We start from the raw sequence: 20,005 nt of genomic DNA, 5'->3' as shown, positions 1-20,005 counted from the left end.
AGTATTATTAAGTATCTTTGCATTTGTTTATACTTTAAAGAATAATTGAAAATAGAAGTAAATGAGTTTTTGCTTATTTTTCATTTGATTAAGAATTGAAATGCTATCCTATTGTATCAATTTTGTTAATATCAAAGTCTTCAAGGAAGGCATGATTTTAGTAAATTTAGCGATAAGTCAGAGCCCTTTCCCTCATCCAAACCCGAGGCAATTCCCCATTTAGATATAATAACTATCTACTTGGGAGTGATTCGAGAGGTTTAACAGATCATCTTCCTCCAAATTACTGTCCACAAAGTATGACATTTTTGACATTGGCATCACGGTTTGATGGAAGTTACCTACCTCCAAAGGGCCCATGTTAAAAGGAAGATTGATTCCTTGGTGTGCTACATTTCTACATGAACACTTTGGTACACATTTGCTAGCAGCCTTACAGTAAGGACCATAGTGAAGGACAGAAGTACAAATAAGTTTTCAAGAACGTAAGAAAGGAGGAAAAATTCAAGACTAGAGAGAACTATCCCTGGGTGATAGATCGGAAGAGGTCTCTAGGGCAGCCTGGCTCTGAGAATGTGTCTCTGGGGCAGGATGGACTGGTGGTGAGAGTGAAGAAGAAAAGGAGGGGATGGAGATGAAGGTGAGCTAGGGAACACTGCATTAGGATTCCATAAATGACAGAACTTAAGGAGCATTGTGAATTAATATCCTTGGCTATTGGACCAGGTTTGAAAACAGCTTCCTGTCTGGCTAGATCAAGCCTCAAAGGGCAAATGCCACAGTCTCAATGATCTCCTTGGAACAGAGTGCAGTCCATCTTAGAATGAGTCATTCTGTCCTCCCACCTACTTTCACACCCCATTCCCAATAGCAATACTTTGAAAGAACCTATGCAATAAAATAAGGGCTACTACATTTGTGTGTATACACAACTGATATTGGCAGGTGCAGAAAAACCAGACTGTCAGTTTGCCTCATCTGAAATTATTGGCACAATCAAATGTATTAACTGTTCCAAGTGAACTGTAGTATTCTGGATTTCCTTCAGTTGTTCTGTTTAGGGATATAATTCAGCAACGGCTGCTGAGATTCTGTAACCAATGCCTTGAGTTCATGCATTTGAAGGAGTATTTCTCATATCTTTCTTTAAATGCTGGACATTCGTTCCTCATTCCAGCAGTGCAAAAGGACTGGTCTCAAATATAATATTATTAAATCAGGTATAAACTGGAGCATGGATATCTTGACATGACTGCAAAAGGATTCATGATCATATATTTTTTTTTTACTTTGGTAGTCTACTGAGTATTTTCTGAATCAGTGTAAGGCTCATTTCAAAAATTCCCTGGGAGAGTTAATTTTTAAATATTTATTTTATATTTTATAAATTAACACTTTTTGACCCATGTGATGGCTCTCAAATCCTTTCTCTCATGGCAGTTTGAATAGTTGCTGCTCAAGTTCTAATACTTTGGGGGTTCATTAGTTACTGCTTCACAAGTGTTTGGGCAGGGCTCTTTTAATTTCCCTATTTTATTTCTAGGAGGGTCTCACCATAAGGAAGCATAATGTATAACAATCAAATAAAGTAAAAGTCTGATTAATTTCAATTTATTCAAAATTCATCACAGGTGTTTCTTTAAACTGTGAGCTCCTCTGTTATACTTAGTTATATTCTGATTAATGGGTTTTAATTCTAATCACAGCATTTCAGGAAAGAATTTCTGTACATAATAAAGTATACCTTGTAAATTTCCTTTCAAAAAATTAATTTCTATTTATTCTGTTTTCTAACATTTGATAATGTTCTGGCAAATTTCCTCACTGGTTTGAAATGTCACATAATAAAATGAAAGATTCAGGTACTATTCTACAGATACCACCACTATTTTGATTTAACAAGATATTTAATCCCTGAGGGTCTTAGTTTTCTAACCTGTAAAATGAAGAAGATAAACCTGATGATGGTCACTTTCAGTATTAAAGTTATATGTTTCAGATTGGCATACTGGAAGTGAGCCATACAGAACGAATTTGAACTTAAAGCAAAACAGAGAAAAACTGTATTCTAGCTCCTATTTAACTCTATGTTTGGGTGAATGATTAATTTTTTTCATGAAATGGAAGCCTACATATCTAAAATACTGAAATCTCTCAAGCCTCAAAATCTTTAGTTTTTTTTTTTCTGTATTATCCTAATATACAATTACATATTGAGTCCTGCTACTTTGATCTCTACTGTGTCTTTCACATTTTTTTCCCTATTATTTCTATTAATCCCATTAGTCCCTTGCTTAAAATTCTCAAGGACTCAACTATCATTTATGAATTCCAAATCTGGTATTCATTGCATGGTTTTAAATAGGTATTAATTTATTTATCTACTTATAAATTAATTAACTTACTGATTTCAAAGTGATTCTTTATTCATATAGTCGGCCCTAGTTTCACAGGCGGTGCTGCGTGACCTTCAGAATAAGGAATGCTTTTGCGCTACTTTTGGTGGGTGGAAATGTGCTGCCTGCTTCCTAGAGGCACAAGTGGGTGGTGCCTTGTACGTTTTGTAATCTGTCGATTTGTTTTTCTCCTGATGAAATTTAAGATTCGTGTAAGTAAGAATGGGAGTTAGAAATCTGTGCTCACATTTTCATCTTGTACTGAAGTCCCTCTAGTTATTTCGTTGTCCTCTCACTAATACACTTCGCCCGAAATGACTTGTTTCTTACCCATCATGAATTAGAAACTAGGACAGAATTTAAGGATTTTTGTGGAATTAAAATATCAGACATATTAAACTAGTACCTTTAGTTTTGCACACAGTGCTAAATTATTAGCTTCTGACTTCAGTGCCTACGGATGGCCTTTTATGGAACAAATAGAGTTATTTTCCTCAGTACTTAGGCTTGTTTTTCACTTATTTTCCGGTTTGGGCTATGTTCTAGATGATTATAATTGCTAGAAATCTGTTTTGTGAATGTTTCATTACTTCCAGTTGTACCCACCCTCTCCATTCTCCTCTGACCCAGTGTGATATCTGGGTAGTCGACTACCCAAATCTATAATAAAAATAGCAAAAATCAAATGAACACAGTACCATTTATAGATGTCAACAGCAAACAAAGGACCCATTCCTAATGGAGTAGTGGAATGTTTCTATGTTACCAATACAACAGCATTTGCCTTTCAGACATACTGGTATTTAGTATGATGGCCCATTTAAATTAAATCATGTTGCCTAGTTAATCATGCTTAGAACTCAATTTTTCTCTTTTTTTCCCTGAAGAAAAAAAAAATTCTTGGTTAAAAAACTAGTTTCCCATTAATAAAGTCTCATCATGGGCATTTGGGGCTTTCTCATTGTACTGGTGGCATTTTTAGGGCAAAGACAGAATAGGGAAGACTTTCCTTAGATTTTCAAATCATGTATGTACTTAATCCAGTGTCTGGCACAGTAAAGGTCTATCTGAATATTTGTTGTATGAAAGAGGGGCTGTTAGTGCAGAATGATGTTTGGAGGTGTAGAGATGTGTTCCTTAGAAAAGCGTCATTGAGATATTATCATGTGAAGTATTAGATGAAAATAACAACCTATTTAAAGAAGATGTATGAGCTCTTATCTACACCCCCAGCTCCTCCCTCATCTGCCAAAACGTTCTGTATTTCATCACCTGGAAAATGAATGTGTCACTATAGAAATTGGTGGAGAACTGGCTTACTGATTATTATATTGGATATTATAATAGGTTTATTTTTAACTCTTGCTGTGACAGTTTATTTATAGTTTATTCAAATGGGTTGTTGTGAAGCAATCATTAGCAGACTTTTTTTCTTTTTAAAATGTGGATTTAGTGTCATGTGGAAATATAGACTTTAAGCCTTTTAACTTGATCCTGAAGAACACCTAGGTGGTGAGCTCGTTTCTGTGCCTGCCAACGGGGCTCTGGTTTTTTGGTGGACAGTGTGAAGTGATACCTGCAAAGGATGGTCTTGACTGAAGTATGTTCTTTTTGACAACATGAGAGGAAAAAATTGTCTAATTTCAAATTAAATCAGCTATACCTCCCAAATGATTTTTAAACCTCTCCAGGTCATCTCCGGTTATTTTTAAAGGGACAGGAAAGGGATTTTGGGGAAGGGGCATAACATTTATTACATATAAGTTTTTCAGCACCTTAAACATGAGGAAATCAGGTTCAGAGAAGTTAAATAGCTTGCCCAAATGGCCAAGACTACCTTCAGACCAGATCTTTCTGATTCAAAAAACTCCAGGATGAATGCACAATTTTCAGAAACTGTCTAAGCAAAATAAATGCTAAAATTTTACATTCATATTAAAATTGTGATAAAAGTTTATTTTAAAAGAGGATCAGACTAGAAAAAAATTCACGCTTTAAAATTTGTCATTCAATACTTTGAAGTGCATGGGAAATGAAAATATTCTGAGATCCAAGAGCATCATGTTTTCAAAACTTCAAAATGTTATTACAAGGGAACTAAACAATTTTTTGAATGTTCATAGAAATTATAAAAAATGTACTTTGAAGTGACAGACTTTCTAAGAGGAAGGTACCTGCCTACTATTGAGAATTGAATAGAGTGTGAAGAGCTTACTTAGAAATATATTGCTGACATACCTTGTCCACTTTGCAACGTGAAAATGTTTACTCATCAATATATTCTCTATATTCTCTTTGATTCTACAGTTGGTATTAATTGTGATTGGAGCTGTAGCAGTGGTCTCGGTTTTACAGCCCTACATCTTCCTAGCAACAGTGCCAGTGATGGCTGCTTTTATTATGTTGAGAGGCTACTTCCTCCACACCTCCCAGCAACTCAAACAACTGGAATCTGAAGGTGTGATGCTGAATGTGCAATGATCACCTCGGAAAATATCCACAAGAGCTATTTGTGATTCTCCATTGTTAATCTACTTTTCCAAAAAATTTTTTCCTGCTTTTAAACTCTTGCATTATATAACAGTAACTTTTAAAAAGTGTATGTATATAAAAAGAAACAGCAAATTACAAAGTACTCACAGATTGTTTTTGTTAATTAAGACCATCTGGGTTCATTTTGGTTTTAAAACAACTGTATAGAGTCTTACCAGGGTTGGTATATAGGATATTCATTCATAATTTACTTATATAAATTAAATTTTAAAATGATAGTGCTGCAATTACTAAAGGTTTGTCTGGGTTCCCAAACAATACTGGACAAAATTCTTCCCTCAGGCTTATTTCAGACACCCTACCTTTCTCTCCCCAGGTCTCCCTTTTTGTGCTCCAAACACTGCTTGAGCTGTTTGGGAAGCACGCTTTTCAGTAACCGCCTTGGCGGGGGTACATTTTCAGGGGACGAATTTCCCACGTGTTTCTTTGAAGGTTACTTGCTAAATTAAGGCATGTAAACTTTCTTAATAGAAGCCTTTAATAAGTTGTCTCAGCAGTGATTCATTTAGGATTAGCCAGAAAAACAATGCCCAGTGGTAGCCAAGAAACATGAATAAATAATGGCAGTGATTTTATAATAAGTTCCCATCCACAGCAGCCAAGTAAAAAAGGAGGATAACTCATTAAAAATGACAAATTGCATCTCTTTCAAGTATGGCACCAGAATGAAAACCTCCCTAACCAATGACATTTATGGCTGTTTGATTACTCCTTTAAGCTAATCTTTATCAGGTACTCAGTAATAAGAATTTGTGTTGTATATTTATATGACTTGCATTGTTTTCTATGGGAATATTTCACAGGCAGGAGTCCAATTTTCACTCATCTGGTTACAAGCTTAAAAGGACTATGGACACTTCGTGCCTTTGGACGTCAGCCTTACTTTGAAACTCTGTTCCACAAAGCTCTGAATTTACATACAGCCAACTGGTTCTTGTACCTGTCAACACTGCGCTGGTTCCAAATGAGAATAGAAATAATTTTTGTCATCTTTTTCATTGCTGTTACCTTCATTTCCATTTTAACAACAGGTACTATGAACTTGTTAACTATTTAGCTAAACATTTAATTTAAAATTCTGTCAACCAATAAAATGCTACATTCTTATAGATTAAAAATTTTAGCTATCTTTAAACAGATTTGGGGGAGTTTGTTATTAAAACATTTGTTGTTTCATTGTTGAACAAATTCCCTTGAATTTTATTTCTATTGTTTTATTGTTAAACTAATGATTTATTTAAATTAGAGCAGTCTATTGTATTATCCCTGCTTTACAGTTTAAAAAACAGACAAAGGGAATGTCAGATAATATTCCAATACTGTGATTGAGAAAAAAAATTATCTTTGACTCTCATATTGGTAAAGAATTAAAAAATAATAGATCTTTCTAATAAAGAGCTCTCTGAAGAGGAGAAAAGAAACATTCACATTTACACACACAAATACAAAATCCACATTTCTGTTGTTTTGTTCTTTTAATTCATCACTAGTTGGTAAAACTTGTTATCCTAGAATTTTGCATGACAAAAAACTGCCATAGATGTGAAATGTTAGGTAAAAGTGCTATTTTTTCAAATACAAATGTGCTGAATTTAGGCTCTTGGGTAAAAACACAAAATATTTCATCAAAAGTAAAATAAATATCTGTATAGATAAGTGAGCTCTTCTATTTTAAGAGTTTGAATTACTGAACTATATGAAGTGTTGAACTGTATATGTGACAGCGGAAAAGGGCTCGGCAAATGCCAATTTGGATTGTTGGGTCGTAAGAACAGTATCCCACTCAAATCAAAATGAGGCACAAGTTGGAGAGTTACAGGAGTGCCCTCAGGAGCCCACGCTGGGCCTCTAGAGCAAGTGGAACAGGCCCGAGGAGTCAGACCTGATCAGCTCTTCTCCCCATCTCTTGAGGCCAAATGCTGGCTGGCCTCAGTTCCTTCTTCTCTATAGCTGCTTCATTCATTTCTCTCTTTGAAGACTGGTTTTCCTGGTGTACGAGGGCTGTGCCACAGTGATTTTGTGTCCTCTCCATTTAGTCCCACCGAATTAACAGCAGAGTCTCTCTGTCCAGTTACAACATCCTGGGGAGAACAGAAGATAGGCTAATTTGGGCTCAGGCGTCCACTTGCAGTCCATACAGCTGTAGTGAGGGTTGTAGGTTCCCCACGCTCATTGTTCTCATCTACAGCAGTGAAAAATGTCTGTACACAAGGAATCTAAGTGAGCAGGCGAGTGAACCCTTAGCAGTTCAGTAAGTCATTTTTGGGCAACATTTTAAAAAAATAAAGTTTCTTTTTTGGTCCAGAATTTAAATTTTTTTTCCCTTAAGTTATTTGAAACAGAATCAAAGAGAGCTGGATTACATGAATAAATATTTGTTCATAATTAATTCAAACCAATATATCATGAACTATACCATAATGGTTAAGGATCTGATTGAGGCCTGATTTACCAAGGATAATAGTCAAAGCATTTAACAATCAGTATAGCTTAGGACCTATCAATCAAATCAGATGTGCAGCCAGAGTGGATGTTAGCCATATAGCTGATATCAAGATCATCAGCTCTATTAACTTGTATACATTAACTTCTCTAAGGCTCTCATTTTCCCCATGTGTAAATAGACAGAATAATAGTACCTATCTCATAGATTTGTGGTGAGTATTAAATGTGATAATTTGTGTAAAACATATAGCATAGTGCCTGGTCCATAGTAAATACACGTAAGTCTTACACTGCCTATTGTTGTTATTGCTGTTAAACTTTATCTTACTCTCCTCTTAATCTTCAGAATGAATAATATGTTAGGGTCCTGAATAAATCTTGCCTGTTTAAAATAAATGATTTAGTGCTAAAAGCACATGTAGTTTATGGTTTTTCTTCTGTTAGAGGAATCGCGGAAGCAAATAGGTCAATTATTTCTTGCAAGTAATAGGTCAATTATTTCTTACAATTTTGGAACCCTATGACAATTTTATCATGCATAATAGATTTAAGGACTGACTCTCAAGTGAGACTTGATAACCTAAAATTATAATAATTTAAGAAAATTTTTATTAGAAAATTTTTATGGCCATAAATACTGAATATTTATGAATTTTAATGAGTGGTTCTCTCCAGCCCTGAAAAACTACTTATTCTAATTAAACACTTAGTATTGTTCTTCCTGTCTTCCTGGGTGAACTAGTGTTTTCTGTTTTGTTGTTGTTGTTGTTGTTTTAACAGAAAATGGTAGACTTCTCTTTCCAAATGGCAGACCCATGAGTTTTGACTTCCCCATGAAACTCTTAAGTCCACTTTCTTCCCAACAGCATCTGATGAGCAGAAACAGTCCTCTTCATAAGGGCATGAAGCACATCTAAACATCTTGGGATGCTGCTCACATCTTTTCCCTGCTTTCGACTTCTTTGTAGAAGAGCTCATGAATACACAGGGCCTTTTTCCCATTGTCCGTTGTAGTCTTTGAGGGTATTATTATTACTTACAGAGTAATAGTAGATAAACATGGTATCTACCCAATACCAACAGCCCCTTCAAAATCTCAAGCATTTGAAAAAGGGCAACTCTTTCCTAATCTTCAATCACTCTTTGATTAAAACATTGGTTGAATACTTACTATATTCAGGGCATTATTACCAGTAGTAGATGCTATGATGAACTGATAAAGGATAGTTAAAACTGTCACAAAATTGAAATATAACTTTAAATGACATATGCCCTAGGAGAGGTATAAATAAAGGGGTTCACAGAAGAGAGTAATAACAAAGTTTATTTATATCTCTTTTCCACCTATAGGTGAAGGAGAAGGAACAGTTGGTATTATTCTAACTTTAGCCATGAATATCATGAGTACATTGCAGTGGGCTGTAAATTCCAGCATAGATGTGGATAGCTTGGTAAGTAATTATTATTTTAAAAAATTTTTATGAAAAAATTTAGACAAATCAAAAAGTATAGGTAATAACATAAAGGACAAGTACGTATCCAACCCCCAGCTTAAGAAATAAAACATTTCAGATAAAATGAAGGCTACTATGTATCTCTCATTAAACCCTTATCTCTTCTCTCCTCATAGCTAGCACAGTCAAGATCTAGTGCTGCAGTGAACATTCTTGCACATTCTTGTCCAGAATTTTTCTAGGACAGATACTCAAGAGTGGTATTGCTGGGTCATAGAATTCACACATTCAACTTTACTAGATGTTCTTAAATGTCTTGTATCAATTTATATTGCCATCAAGAGAGTATAAGAATTCTCATAGGTTCATAGCTATGATATGCAACACTTGATATTGTTAGGCTTTTTAATTTTGGCAATCTGATAGATGTGAGATGATTACTAAGGAAATAGGGCAGCTTAATACATATTTATTGGCCTTCAAGTTTACCCTTCTGTTAATTGCTTATCCATGTCGATTGCCCATTTTTCAAATAGACTAGGTTTTTGTCTTAATTGATTTGTAGGAGTTTATGAATTCTCTATCAGTTGTTAGTTCTATAAATTTCAAACATGGTGTCCCAGTCAGTGGCTTGGCTTTTAATGAAAAGATTTTAAATTGAATGAAGTAAAATTTATTAATTTTTTTTAGGTTTCACGCCTTTGGTATCTTATTTAAGAAATTCTTCTCTATCTTGGGTTTTCAAATTTATCAGCATTACATTTTTAATATTCTTATTTTTAGAATTTCCACAATCTTTAGTGATAGATCCTTTCTCATTCTTAAAGTATTTTTCATTGCTTTCTCTCTTTTTCCTTGATCAGTATTGACACACATTTGTATACTTATTGGTATATACAAAGACCATATTTTGTTTTTTTTTGTTTCTCTTGTTTTCCTAGAATGCGGTGCCTTCAATCACGTTTATGAGCTTAACATTGTGTCAGGGGCACAAATCCCGTGGCAGCAAAAGGGAGAGATAAAAGAACCAATGCAAGCTTCCCATTTTTATTTAAAAGACAAATACATAATTTTCAATCAGACTACGTAGTTTGGATGGCTTAATAATCAACTTTTATTGGTCTATCTGGAGTACTATATTTAAAATTAGTCATCCATTACTGTACTGGTAGAGGGTCAAGAAACTCATGTTGAGAATGACTGTATTATTACCGCCCAAGATCCTTTACCCATCCTCTGAGAGAACGCACACATTCTCAAACCACACACATTCATTAGCGGTGGCATTTGTATAATTAATTCCTGTTAGAACAAATATCATTATAAAAATATCTCTAAGAAAAAAGCACCTAAACCTTTTAAGGCCCTCTTTTGCTCATGTCTTAATATGTTATTTAACCATATATTTCCATAAGGTATTTTTATTTCTCTAGTTTTTCACATGGGCATCCTGGGCTTGGTGACCTGTGCTTTGACATTGTATCTTTCATCTCCTGATATAAAAGGATCTTTGTAAAGAACTATTATGTTATAAGGTAGTCTATGAAAAGTGTCAATATTTGCATTTGATCTCATTTTAAAAAGTCATGTTCTTTTGTTTGAATATCAAAATGATCATGTTAGTTTTTATTTCCCTGCCAAATAACACAGTGGTCTTTCCTGGGCCTTTTTAAGCATTTATGTAGATATTAATTTCCATCATATTGCTTTCACTCATGCAATTGCTAAAGTTATACAGTAATTTTTAAATTTTCACCTGGCATATGTTGAAAGTAGGAGGAGAGATAGCTATGTCCTAAAATTTCACATTTGAATGATTTTAACAATAAAGTTCCTTTTGACTTCTGAAGTAAAAACTCAATATGTTCTCATTTTACTTTTCTGATGTGTTAACTGAATTTAGACCTGAGTTTAAGATGCAGTAAACAGAGTGTTTTATTTGACACATGCTTTTAGTTGTTCAGTTCTGGGCTACTGATTTTAAAAAATCGTTAGACTTGGAAAGAAATTTCATTTCCCTAACCAGCCTAGATCAGACGTGAACAAGAGTCAAATGTCAACAGAACTATGAAATTTTAAAAATGGCAGTCTGACTTTTACTGCTCATCCATCGCTTATACCCAGGTGCCTGGCTTTCATTAGCTTTCAACCAGTAAAGGTAATATTTGGATGATAACACTTTCTCATTGCTACCATTAGCACTCAAAACTAGCCAACAACCCTTTTATTATATTTTCCTAATAAATTCTTTACCTTATTCCCTGAGGTAGTTCTTTCTCACCTTTTGTCTCTTCCCAGATACTCCAATAATTCCACTTCCTGCACTTTCAGTTAAAGACCTTACTACATACTTTATAGGGAAAAAAAAAAAGATGCAACCAGAAATAATTCCCTCATTTCTGTCCATCAGTTGTACCGCCCTAGTGCACCTCTACTCATATGCTCCACCTTTCCTCTGTGTCTTTGCCCTTATAGAAAGGCCAGTAATATGCAATTAACCCCTCTTTGTGAGATCTTTCTCTCTAGCTTAAAGCTACCATCTCTTGATCTCTAGCTTGTACCCTATTTCATTGATGTATTTACAGCAAAACTTCTCAAAAGAGTGCCTGTTTCCATTTTCTCTTCCTCATTTCTTCCATAGCCTACTTCATTTTATTTTCATCACCCCCATGACTCATTACCAATATCTTGCCAGAGAGCCAATGTCGTTGTCTCCCTCAATCTCTCAGCAATATGTATGCCATGAACAAATCCTTCTTCTTGGTATACTTCTCTCATTTTCATGATGCTACTTCCACCTGGTTTTCCTGCTACTTCTCTGGTTCTACTTTACTCCTCTTTGCTGGTACTGGTTCTTTTTACAGATCTCTACCCTTCAGCTATATCCCAACCCTCTTCTATCTACACTCTCTCTAGCTGTTTTTATCTAACTCAGTGCTTCAAAAACCATCTCTTAGTGAACCACACATCCATATCTGTAATTTAGACCACTCTTCAGCTCTCTAAACGCATATACAACTACTAATTTGACACCTCCATGTTTTCATAAAACACAGTGACAGAATGTCTTCCTGTAGACTTGGCATTTTAGGCCATAAGTTCTTGTCCAGAATCTCCTCAAAATACATATGAGATATCAAGAGACTATTAAAAGAGAACAAAATGTCTGTTCTACCTACTAATTTGTCTAACTTTATGTAGCAAGTTGGAAAAAAAAAATCATCTGAACATTGTCACCTTATGAACAATATACAGCAGGTTCTCAAATAACATTATGTCATTTAATATCATTTTGTTATAACATTAATGAGGTGCTGTAGGAACTTAACTCTTGTTAATATTAATTAGCCTATGGTAAAATTGGTTTCATTATACATCATTTATTTAAAGTCATAGAACCTAATGATGATAAGTGAAGACTTACTTAGTTTAATTGATTGTGAATGACCTCAGAAATTATTTAAAAAATAGTAAAATTATCAGTCTCTAATTTAATAATTCCCACTATAAGCCCCAATTTCCAGTTAGTTCAATTGATATTACAATATTTTAAAAACTTTTATTTCTAATTCATTCTTTATTTTAACATGGATTGTATATATGCCTCTCTATTCATTTCAGTTGTATATCTCATATCATTCTGTAAATGGGCTGAAAAGAAAAGTGTTAGTTTCTTTTAACTCTGTATCTCAAGTACTATATAGATTATAGTTATTATTGCTAAAGCAATTATATTGAATATTTTGCATTCTTAACTAACAAAGCTGTGTACTAATTTATTTCCTATGGATTCACAAGATGCCTGCCATCTTTAGTACCGTAAAGCTTTCTTTCTCCTATTAGCTACATAAGCATTTTGTATCTTAAATAGGCAATGGACACCTAGATTTCTGCCTCCATGAATGAATGGAGATTAAATAAACAAATTAGAGCTAAAGAGTGTAAAGGTGATGTTTCAGATTAGCAGTATCAAGCCACCTGGTGACTGACATCTTGCCCACACTCATAGTTGCATTGTTTGAATGAGGCAGTTGACAGTTTATGTCTTTTCAGGGCTATCTACCACATAGTGAACTTGACTAAAAGATCTGAGCATGTGAATATTATCCTGCTTCCTTAATTCTCCAACAGCATCAGCAGATAAACTGTCCCTGTTGTATTGTGTGTTCCTAATAGCTCAAAAGGAGGGAAGCCACTAGGTAAGCAGGGAAGGTGGTACATCTGCAGGGCTCATGTTTAGAGTCTAGTTAATGGGGCTCCAGAAAGTTCTTGCAAGATTGATGCAATTTGAGAAGAGTTTTCTGTCAATAGAAACTCTCTCTGTTTCTCCTTTGTCCTTTTATTGCCTTGTGTTTATTTTGGGTTCCAGTGAAGATCAAGTGACTGTACAATGACCAAAAAGAAACCTGATGGAAAGAGAAAAGGACAAACGTGGATTTTCTCCGCTGCTTCTGATGCCTACTCCTCTTGTGTTGAAAATAGTTTCTGCTATAAAAATCTGAGAGGAGGATTCATTTCTCCTAATTGTTTGCCTCCTTTTAATGGCCTATTTATAATATCTTTCTTTTTTTTCTTTTTTCTTTTTTTCAGTTCTCATGAGTCCTTGTGGTGTATTTTCCTCTTGTGACCTCTGTCCCAAGATTTCTTTCCATCTAACTATTCTCTTTCCATCCTGCAGAATGGTTTTCTACTCTGCATTCCACTCTGGCCTTACCACCAAGAAGCTATGTGGCCTTGGGCAAGTCATGCCCCCTCAAGGGCTTCACTTTTCTCATTTGTAAAATGAAAAAGTTTGGTTAGGAATTTTCTGAGGTTCCTGTCAGCTCTGACATTCTCTCTCTTCTGCACCCTTTTTGTATGAAAGATTTCAACTCTTTTGCTTAAATATTTTTTTAAAAATTACAATTGACATATAATATTATATTAGTTTTAGGTATACAACACAGTGATTAGACATTTATATAATTTATGAAGTGATTACCTTGATAAATTCAGTACCCATCTGACATCATACATAGTTATTACAATACTAGTGACTATATTCCCCATGCTATACTCTACATCCTTATCATTATTTTGTAACTACCAATTTGTACCTCTTAATACCGTCGCCTTCCCCTCAATCCCTCCCAAATCCGGCAACCTCTGTATTTGTGAGTTTGTTTCTGTTTTGATTGTTTGTTTATTCTGTTCTCTAGATTCCATATATAAGTGAAATTATATTACATTTGTCTTTCTCTGTCTTACTCCACTCAGTACAATGCCCGCTAGGGTTCATTCTTCTTGTTACAGATGGCAAGATTTCATTCTTTTTATGGATAAATAATATTCCATTATATATAGATACCAGCTCTTCTTTATCCATCCATCCATCTTGTTTGTCATGTATCAGGCATTATTCCATATGTTCATAGGAATCACACATATCTGCCACTCTCCTTGAGTGCTGAAGTCCAATGGTTAAGTTATTCACCACTGAAGTTGTCAGAGCAGATCAAACAACTCTGAACCAGTGTGTTTCTAGAACCAACCAAGAGCAAGAAAGTGCCATTAATATGTTCTTGAGTCTTGAATTAGTAGGAGAGCTTATGAGAACCCTAAGTGATTGCTGGAGTGTTGAAAAGCATGGAAAATTGATTGGCTTTTGTGCTTGTCACTTTAACTTCCTGGGTTTAGATTTTCTCACTTATACCAAGAAGGAATGTATTAGATCAGAGGTTCTCAACCTGGCAGCATGTGAGGAACTATAAAATTATAGATTACTCAAGGTCCTCTAAGACCAATTAAATCAGTTCTCTTGGTCAGGGGCAGGGTATCTGGCCATGATGTCTATTCTTTTTTTAAGTATTTCAGATGATTCTAATACATATCCAGACTTGTGAATCACTGGAATAGATAATCTCTAAGATTCATTTTAGCCCTGATTTTCTGTGAGTCATGGCAGGGTATCAGCAAACATTTTCCATAAAGGGTCAGATAGGAACTATTTTTAGTTTTGTGGGCTATGTGGTCTCTATGTCAACTGCTCAACTCTGCCTTTGTAGAGCAAAGCAAATGTAAACAAATGGGTATGGCCGGATTTGGCCACAGAGCCACAGTTTTGCTGACTTCCGGTCTATGGGATAGAGTTTACTTTGGAATTGCTTAATGATGGCCTGTCATGTGCTTTTTAAAAAAATAATACAAGATAGAGTGTAAGTAAGCTCCAATTTGAATAGTACATTCAGTGAGTGATGTCAGACTTTTCACAGAAAAGGGTAAATTTGACTCTGCCTTTGCTTGTTGACACACTTAGTACCATGATTATTAAAGTTCTTAATTATTGAAAATAAGCATCAACATATTTAATACCTCTTTGTTTACTTAGGACAAGTCTTTTCGTTAGTTATAATGGATCGTCTTTCTCTTATGTCAAGAACATACTATCTCTGTAACTTCTTTCGGTCAGAAAAAGTAACAATGACTTGCCATGCGATTTGCCACAGATCAGAGCAAACCATTTACGTAGATAGCAAGCTACAATAATTTACTAAGGGTTAGAGTTTATAGTATACTATAAGTATATCACTTATGCTGTTAATGTTAATAACTTATAGCAATGTGTTACCTTTTTATGTGCTCTACGAGCACAAATGATAGACACAAAAAGGTAGAGTTTTAAGAATATGTTTTGAACAGAGCCTGTTTTCATGATAGCCATTATCTCTTATCTGTGTACATGGCCTAAAGATGATGCCAATGGCTCTAATATGGCCTTAGGTTTTGGGTCTGTTTTAGTGAGTGCTGAAAGGCAATTAGTTTGGGCCTACCAGGAAGGATCCATGATTTAAAACATTTTTATCCATCCTTTTATGTATTTCACATTTTGAAAATTTCTCTTGGGAAATGTGATGTTTTTCACATTGTGTCAATTTTCTGGTTGCTTCTCTTCACATTTCTTATGATCTTCCTATAACAATCAATTATGAAACCTCTTTACAGTGTTGCCAGTCAGAGCTCAGACTCATAAAATATTTTCTGTTATCATGGTTTTGGGGGTATTATAGCATGTAATTTTGGTGTTAATGAGTAGATTTGATGCTGGTTTCTAAACAACCAAAAGGATAAAAGGAAATAGAACAAATAGTTTTATAAAATAGTTTGACTTCTTGACTCATTCTGGAAGAGGTCTTGAAGACTTCTTCCTTGTCTCCTTTGTCAACAAAATTAAAAAAGAAAACCAGGAATCATTTTTCTTTTTTTACTTAAATATATCCCTTATAAAGTAAGGCTACGATGAGACTGTGGAGCCATCTTTTTGCTACATTCCCATCACACTCACAAAAGACTTTTTTTCTCCTGATACTTAGATTAGTAACTTCAGACATTATTATGAAGATGAGACTCAATTTTAAAGATTGACTCAGGAGAATTTTTGGAGCATAATAAATTTGAATAATGAAACCAAAAATTTAAAGCAGATGATTCTCCAGCAAATACCCCACCTCGTTTTGCCTAAACTCCAATTTTATAGAAATGTATACAGATTATATCAAGTTTTCCTCTTCACTTGAAGAATGGGTTCAGTGTCTCAGTGCTTGAGTCTTGTTTTGGTTTCATCATTTGGTTTCATCATAATCAAAGAAAAGTGCTCCCACCTAAGCTGAGGATAGCTGCAATAAGACTTTGCTGTCAGTGGGCCAGACAGAGCTGCCTCCTCATTCCTCCTCCCATAACTCTTTTCTATGGACAGGAAGCAGCAGCTTAAGGTTAGGAGTTTGTCAGTTTACAGCCACTCTGATAATTTCCAAATCTGAATTTCCATCCAACTCAACCTAGACAGCAGTTTTTAACATGGCACCTGAAAATGTCTAATAGACCTTCTAAATTAGAAAAAGGATTAACTTAGGTTAAAAGGCTCAATGAAAACAAACAAATGAAACTAGAAATAGTTTGGTGTGTTGCAACTTCCTTCTAATCCAAATAGCAATGTACATTTTCAGGCAAAAAAGCTCAGGGGTACAATTGCAGCCTGGATTACCTGCTAACTACACACAGCACTGCCATTCTCCCTGCACAGACACTGCTTTCTGCATGGGAGGTGGAACAATGGACTCATTCATAATTAACAAAGATTTTTTAAGCTAAGCACTAGATAGGGAGGATATAACAAGGAATGCTTTGAATAAGGTTATTGTCATAGGCGCAGTGAGCTTAACGCGAAGCCCATGAGGCATAAGCTACAGGTCCTCTCACTTCAAAGGCCATATACTTACTTATATATGCATAATTTTGAATCATTTTCTTAAGAAGAGTTCCCCAAATTACTTAAGTTTCAAGTTCCACAAAGCCTGGGCCAACCCTGGTCACAGATATGAATCTTTGGCTATGAAATCAAGTGTTCAAAAACCATGTCTTTGCTTTTGCTATAGTCGAATTTATTTTCCATTTGAACACATGTTCTACTAAGTGGAGGGAACAATCAGAGATATTGCCAGAAGTGAATTGAAGTTCTGAGTGGAGTTTTCAGAATGCAAGATACTAGGGGGAGGGAGCATCTGGTCCTAGGTTAGGCTTGCCATGCTTACTGTCTCTGAGGCATTGCAGTTCCTATCTGACCTAGAGGTGTACATTGAGTCTTTGTCCTTGTCCTGATTGTGCGTTCTCCTTTGATGAATTCTCTCTCAGGTCCTTCCATGCTCCTGAGTGATGGAAGACCCCAAGGGCTCAAAAGACTATAATTATTTGTCTTTTCTTCAGCCCACTATGGAAATACAGAGAAATCTGGAGCTGTGTTATCCATGTCTAGGCATGCCAAGCAACCATGCCCACTCCACTGCTCCCATGCTATACCAGGCACTGAAAGCTTCTCTAAGGCATGCCTGCTTCCTGGGCTCCACCTTGAACTGAAGCACAGGCCTCCAGTGTTCTAAAATCCCAAATCTACTTGAGGATAAAACCAGTGTTTGATTTCAAGGCAGGACTACTTTTTAGAGGAACTGGTGTCTTGGCCCTTTTGTTACCCCCATTTATGAGTCAGATTGTGGAGTGAGGAGAGGAGTTATTTCTCATCCATATAAGTTCGTCTCTGGCTACTGTTTTTGTATTAACACTGTGCTTTGATCTTTCAGGCTTTGGCTTTTGAAGCTTAAAAGCCAATATTCATGTGGCTTGAAAATTTCAAACTATTAATCTCTGAGTCCAAAAGCCAATTTTCAAAACGTGAAAGGCAGAATTTGTTTTTCCGTGCTCTGGTTCTGATGTAGCTTCTCCTTTAAGAGTCAGTGGAAGTAGAATGTGCAAACTCGAGAGCTTATGAGGTACAAGGCATTAGTTAGTAATTCATAATATGATCTTACCACTTCATCTATTCATTCATGACATTTTAGTGGCTGCAAAGCTGACCATAATACAGGTGTCTGCCCTAGCCACCTTTTCTTCCCGTCAGAAAATGTTCTAACCCATTGAATTAAATGAATGTCTACTCATATGCTGTGGATGAGTGCCCATTGTTCAAGTGAACTTGTTTTTGGTCAGGGTAACCTGGCTGTGCTCTGAGTAACTATAATAGTCTGTCCTGGGTCATTTTAAGCAACTAGACTGTATGAAAGATGATGAGTTGAAAATTTCATTTTCTCTACACGTAGAGCCAGGTGGGTGGTAGAGTAATCAGGGGGATTATTTCATAAACTATATAAATGTCTAATGTACTGTATACCTGAAACTAAAAAATTTTTTTTAATTTAAAAAAAGATAAAATTTTATTTTCTAAATTCGATAGGTATATTCCATTTGCCATATTAACATTAGAAGTTCTGGACTCACCCTTAAAGACAAATTAGCCTTACTAATGGAGGATATAATTTGCTGTGCTCAAACATAAATTCTTACACAAAAATTTGTATACTACATTTCAGTGCTGCCAAAATTGTGGTTTTGCATGTCACTTTCTAATAACATTGCATATAATTTTGGGTAATTTAGAAAACAATACTTGATTATTTTATTTAAGTATTTAAGTTTGAATGTATTAAAAAATGAAGAATTTTTGTTCCATAGTGTCTTTCTTGACATTCTAAAGCTCTTAACAAAGACGAGTTTGGAATTCTTCACAGCACTGACATGCAAAAATGTCAACAGTCCCAATTGTATTTGATAAATTAAGCTACATTTCTGCATATTTCTTGATTTCTCATTTTAAGAGAGTGATAGTCCTGTGCAGGATAAATACAATAAGAGATTTTAAATACATTTGAGCTCTTTCTCTGGCAGTTCCATGTCAGTGGTAGTTACAACTCTAATCTGTCTTCTAAACCTTATATAGACTAGCAGCATTTTGTGTAAATTAATGACAGTGAAAGACTATACTTTAATGCAAGACTGTACTTTAATTCAAAGTTAAGAAAAAAATTACTGAATCAGGATTTAAGAAACCCCAAAAGTCATCCAGTATTTGGAGCTTAAAATATTATGTGTGGGAGCAATAGTGATTATATGTCTTTCACTTCTCCTAGAGTTATTTATGATGGATGTGGGCTTTGCATATTTTTCACTTCCATTAACAGTGAGTTTGACTTAAAAGGATTATTTTCTTGAATCTTGAATAATTATTGAAGATAATTCCAAGATATTTCCAAGATGGAGGATGCTGAAACACAAATTTACTACATAGAAAAAAACTTCACAAACAGCAGGTTTGATCAATAGCATGTGAAAATAGGCAATACAATTAGATGTGCTAAGCTGGAACTTTTAATGTTCAATTAAGAATTAGTATCTAAATTCCTCACCTTCATCTACCAGTCATTTTATGCTAAAGATAAATAATTTTTCCCATTTAACTTTTATAATGAAAAATAGAAGTAATAGAAGCAAATACCCCAAATGTATTTCTTCCCATCTGTGTTTTTGTAAAAAAAAAAAAAAAATCATTTATAATAACCTAAACCTTAACTAAAAATAAAATTATACATTAACATTGTAAAGGAGAAAGATAAATTCTTTACTGAGTAAAGCTAGACTCAACAATCACTTTTAAGACAAAAAAAAGAAAAGCAGTAAATTTCTGTCCAGTAAGCTGTTAACACCTGGGAAGAGCTGAGTCACGAGATCAAGAATGATATCTTTTAAAAATAGAAATTGAGTGAATTCTAAGTTTAAATTTTTTTCTTTTAATTT

The 20,005-nt window shown here is 34.8% G+C and overlaps 1 protein-coding gene across 1 annotated transcript in view; it reads left to right on the top strand.

Annotated features, from left to right (window-relative positions):
- The window catches only part of CFTR (CF transmembrane conductance regulator), a 155,010-nt gene that overhangs the window by 100,786 nt on the left and 34,219 nt on the right, over positions 1–20,005 (top strand). Inside the window, exons 19-21 of the mRNA XM_039860787.1 lie at positions 4,704–4,854; positions 5,753–5,980; positions 8,745–8,845. Of these exons, the coding sequence (XP_039716721.1) occupies positions 4,704–4,854; positions 5,753–5,980; positions 8,745–8,845 (480 nt within the window). The remainder of the gene's footprint in view (positions 1–4,703; positions 4,855–5,752; positions 5,981–8,744; positions 8,846–20,005) is intronic.

The sequence above is a fragment of the Pteropus medius genome, unplaced genomic scaffold, assembly GCF_902729225.1.
Source record: "Pteropus medius unplaced genomic scaffold, Ma_sr-lr_union100, whole genome shotgun sequence".
NCBI classification, from domain to species: domain Eukaryota; kingdom Metazoa; phylum Chordata; class Mammalia; order Chiroptera; family Pteropodidae; genus Pteropus; species Pteropus medius.
Note: the sequence above shows the minus strand (reverse complement) of the source record. Positions and strands in the feature narration are given on the sequence as shown.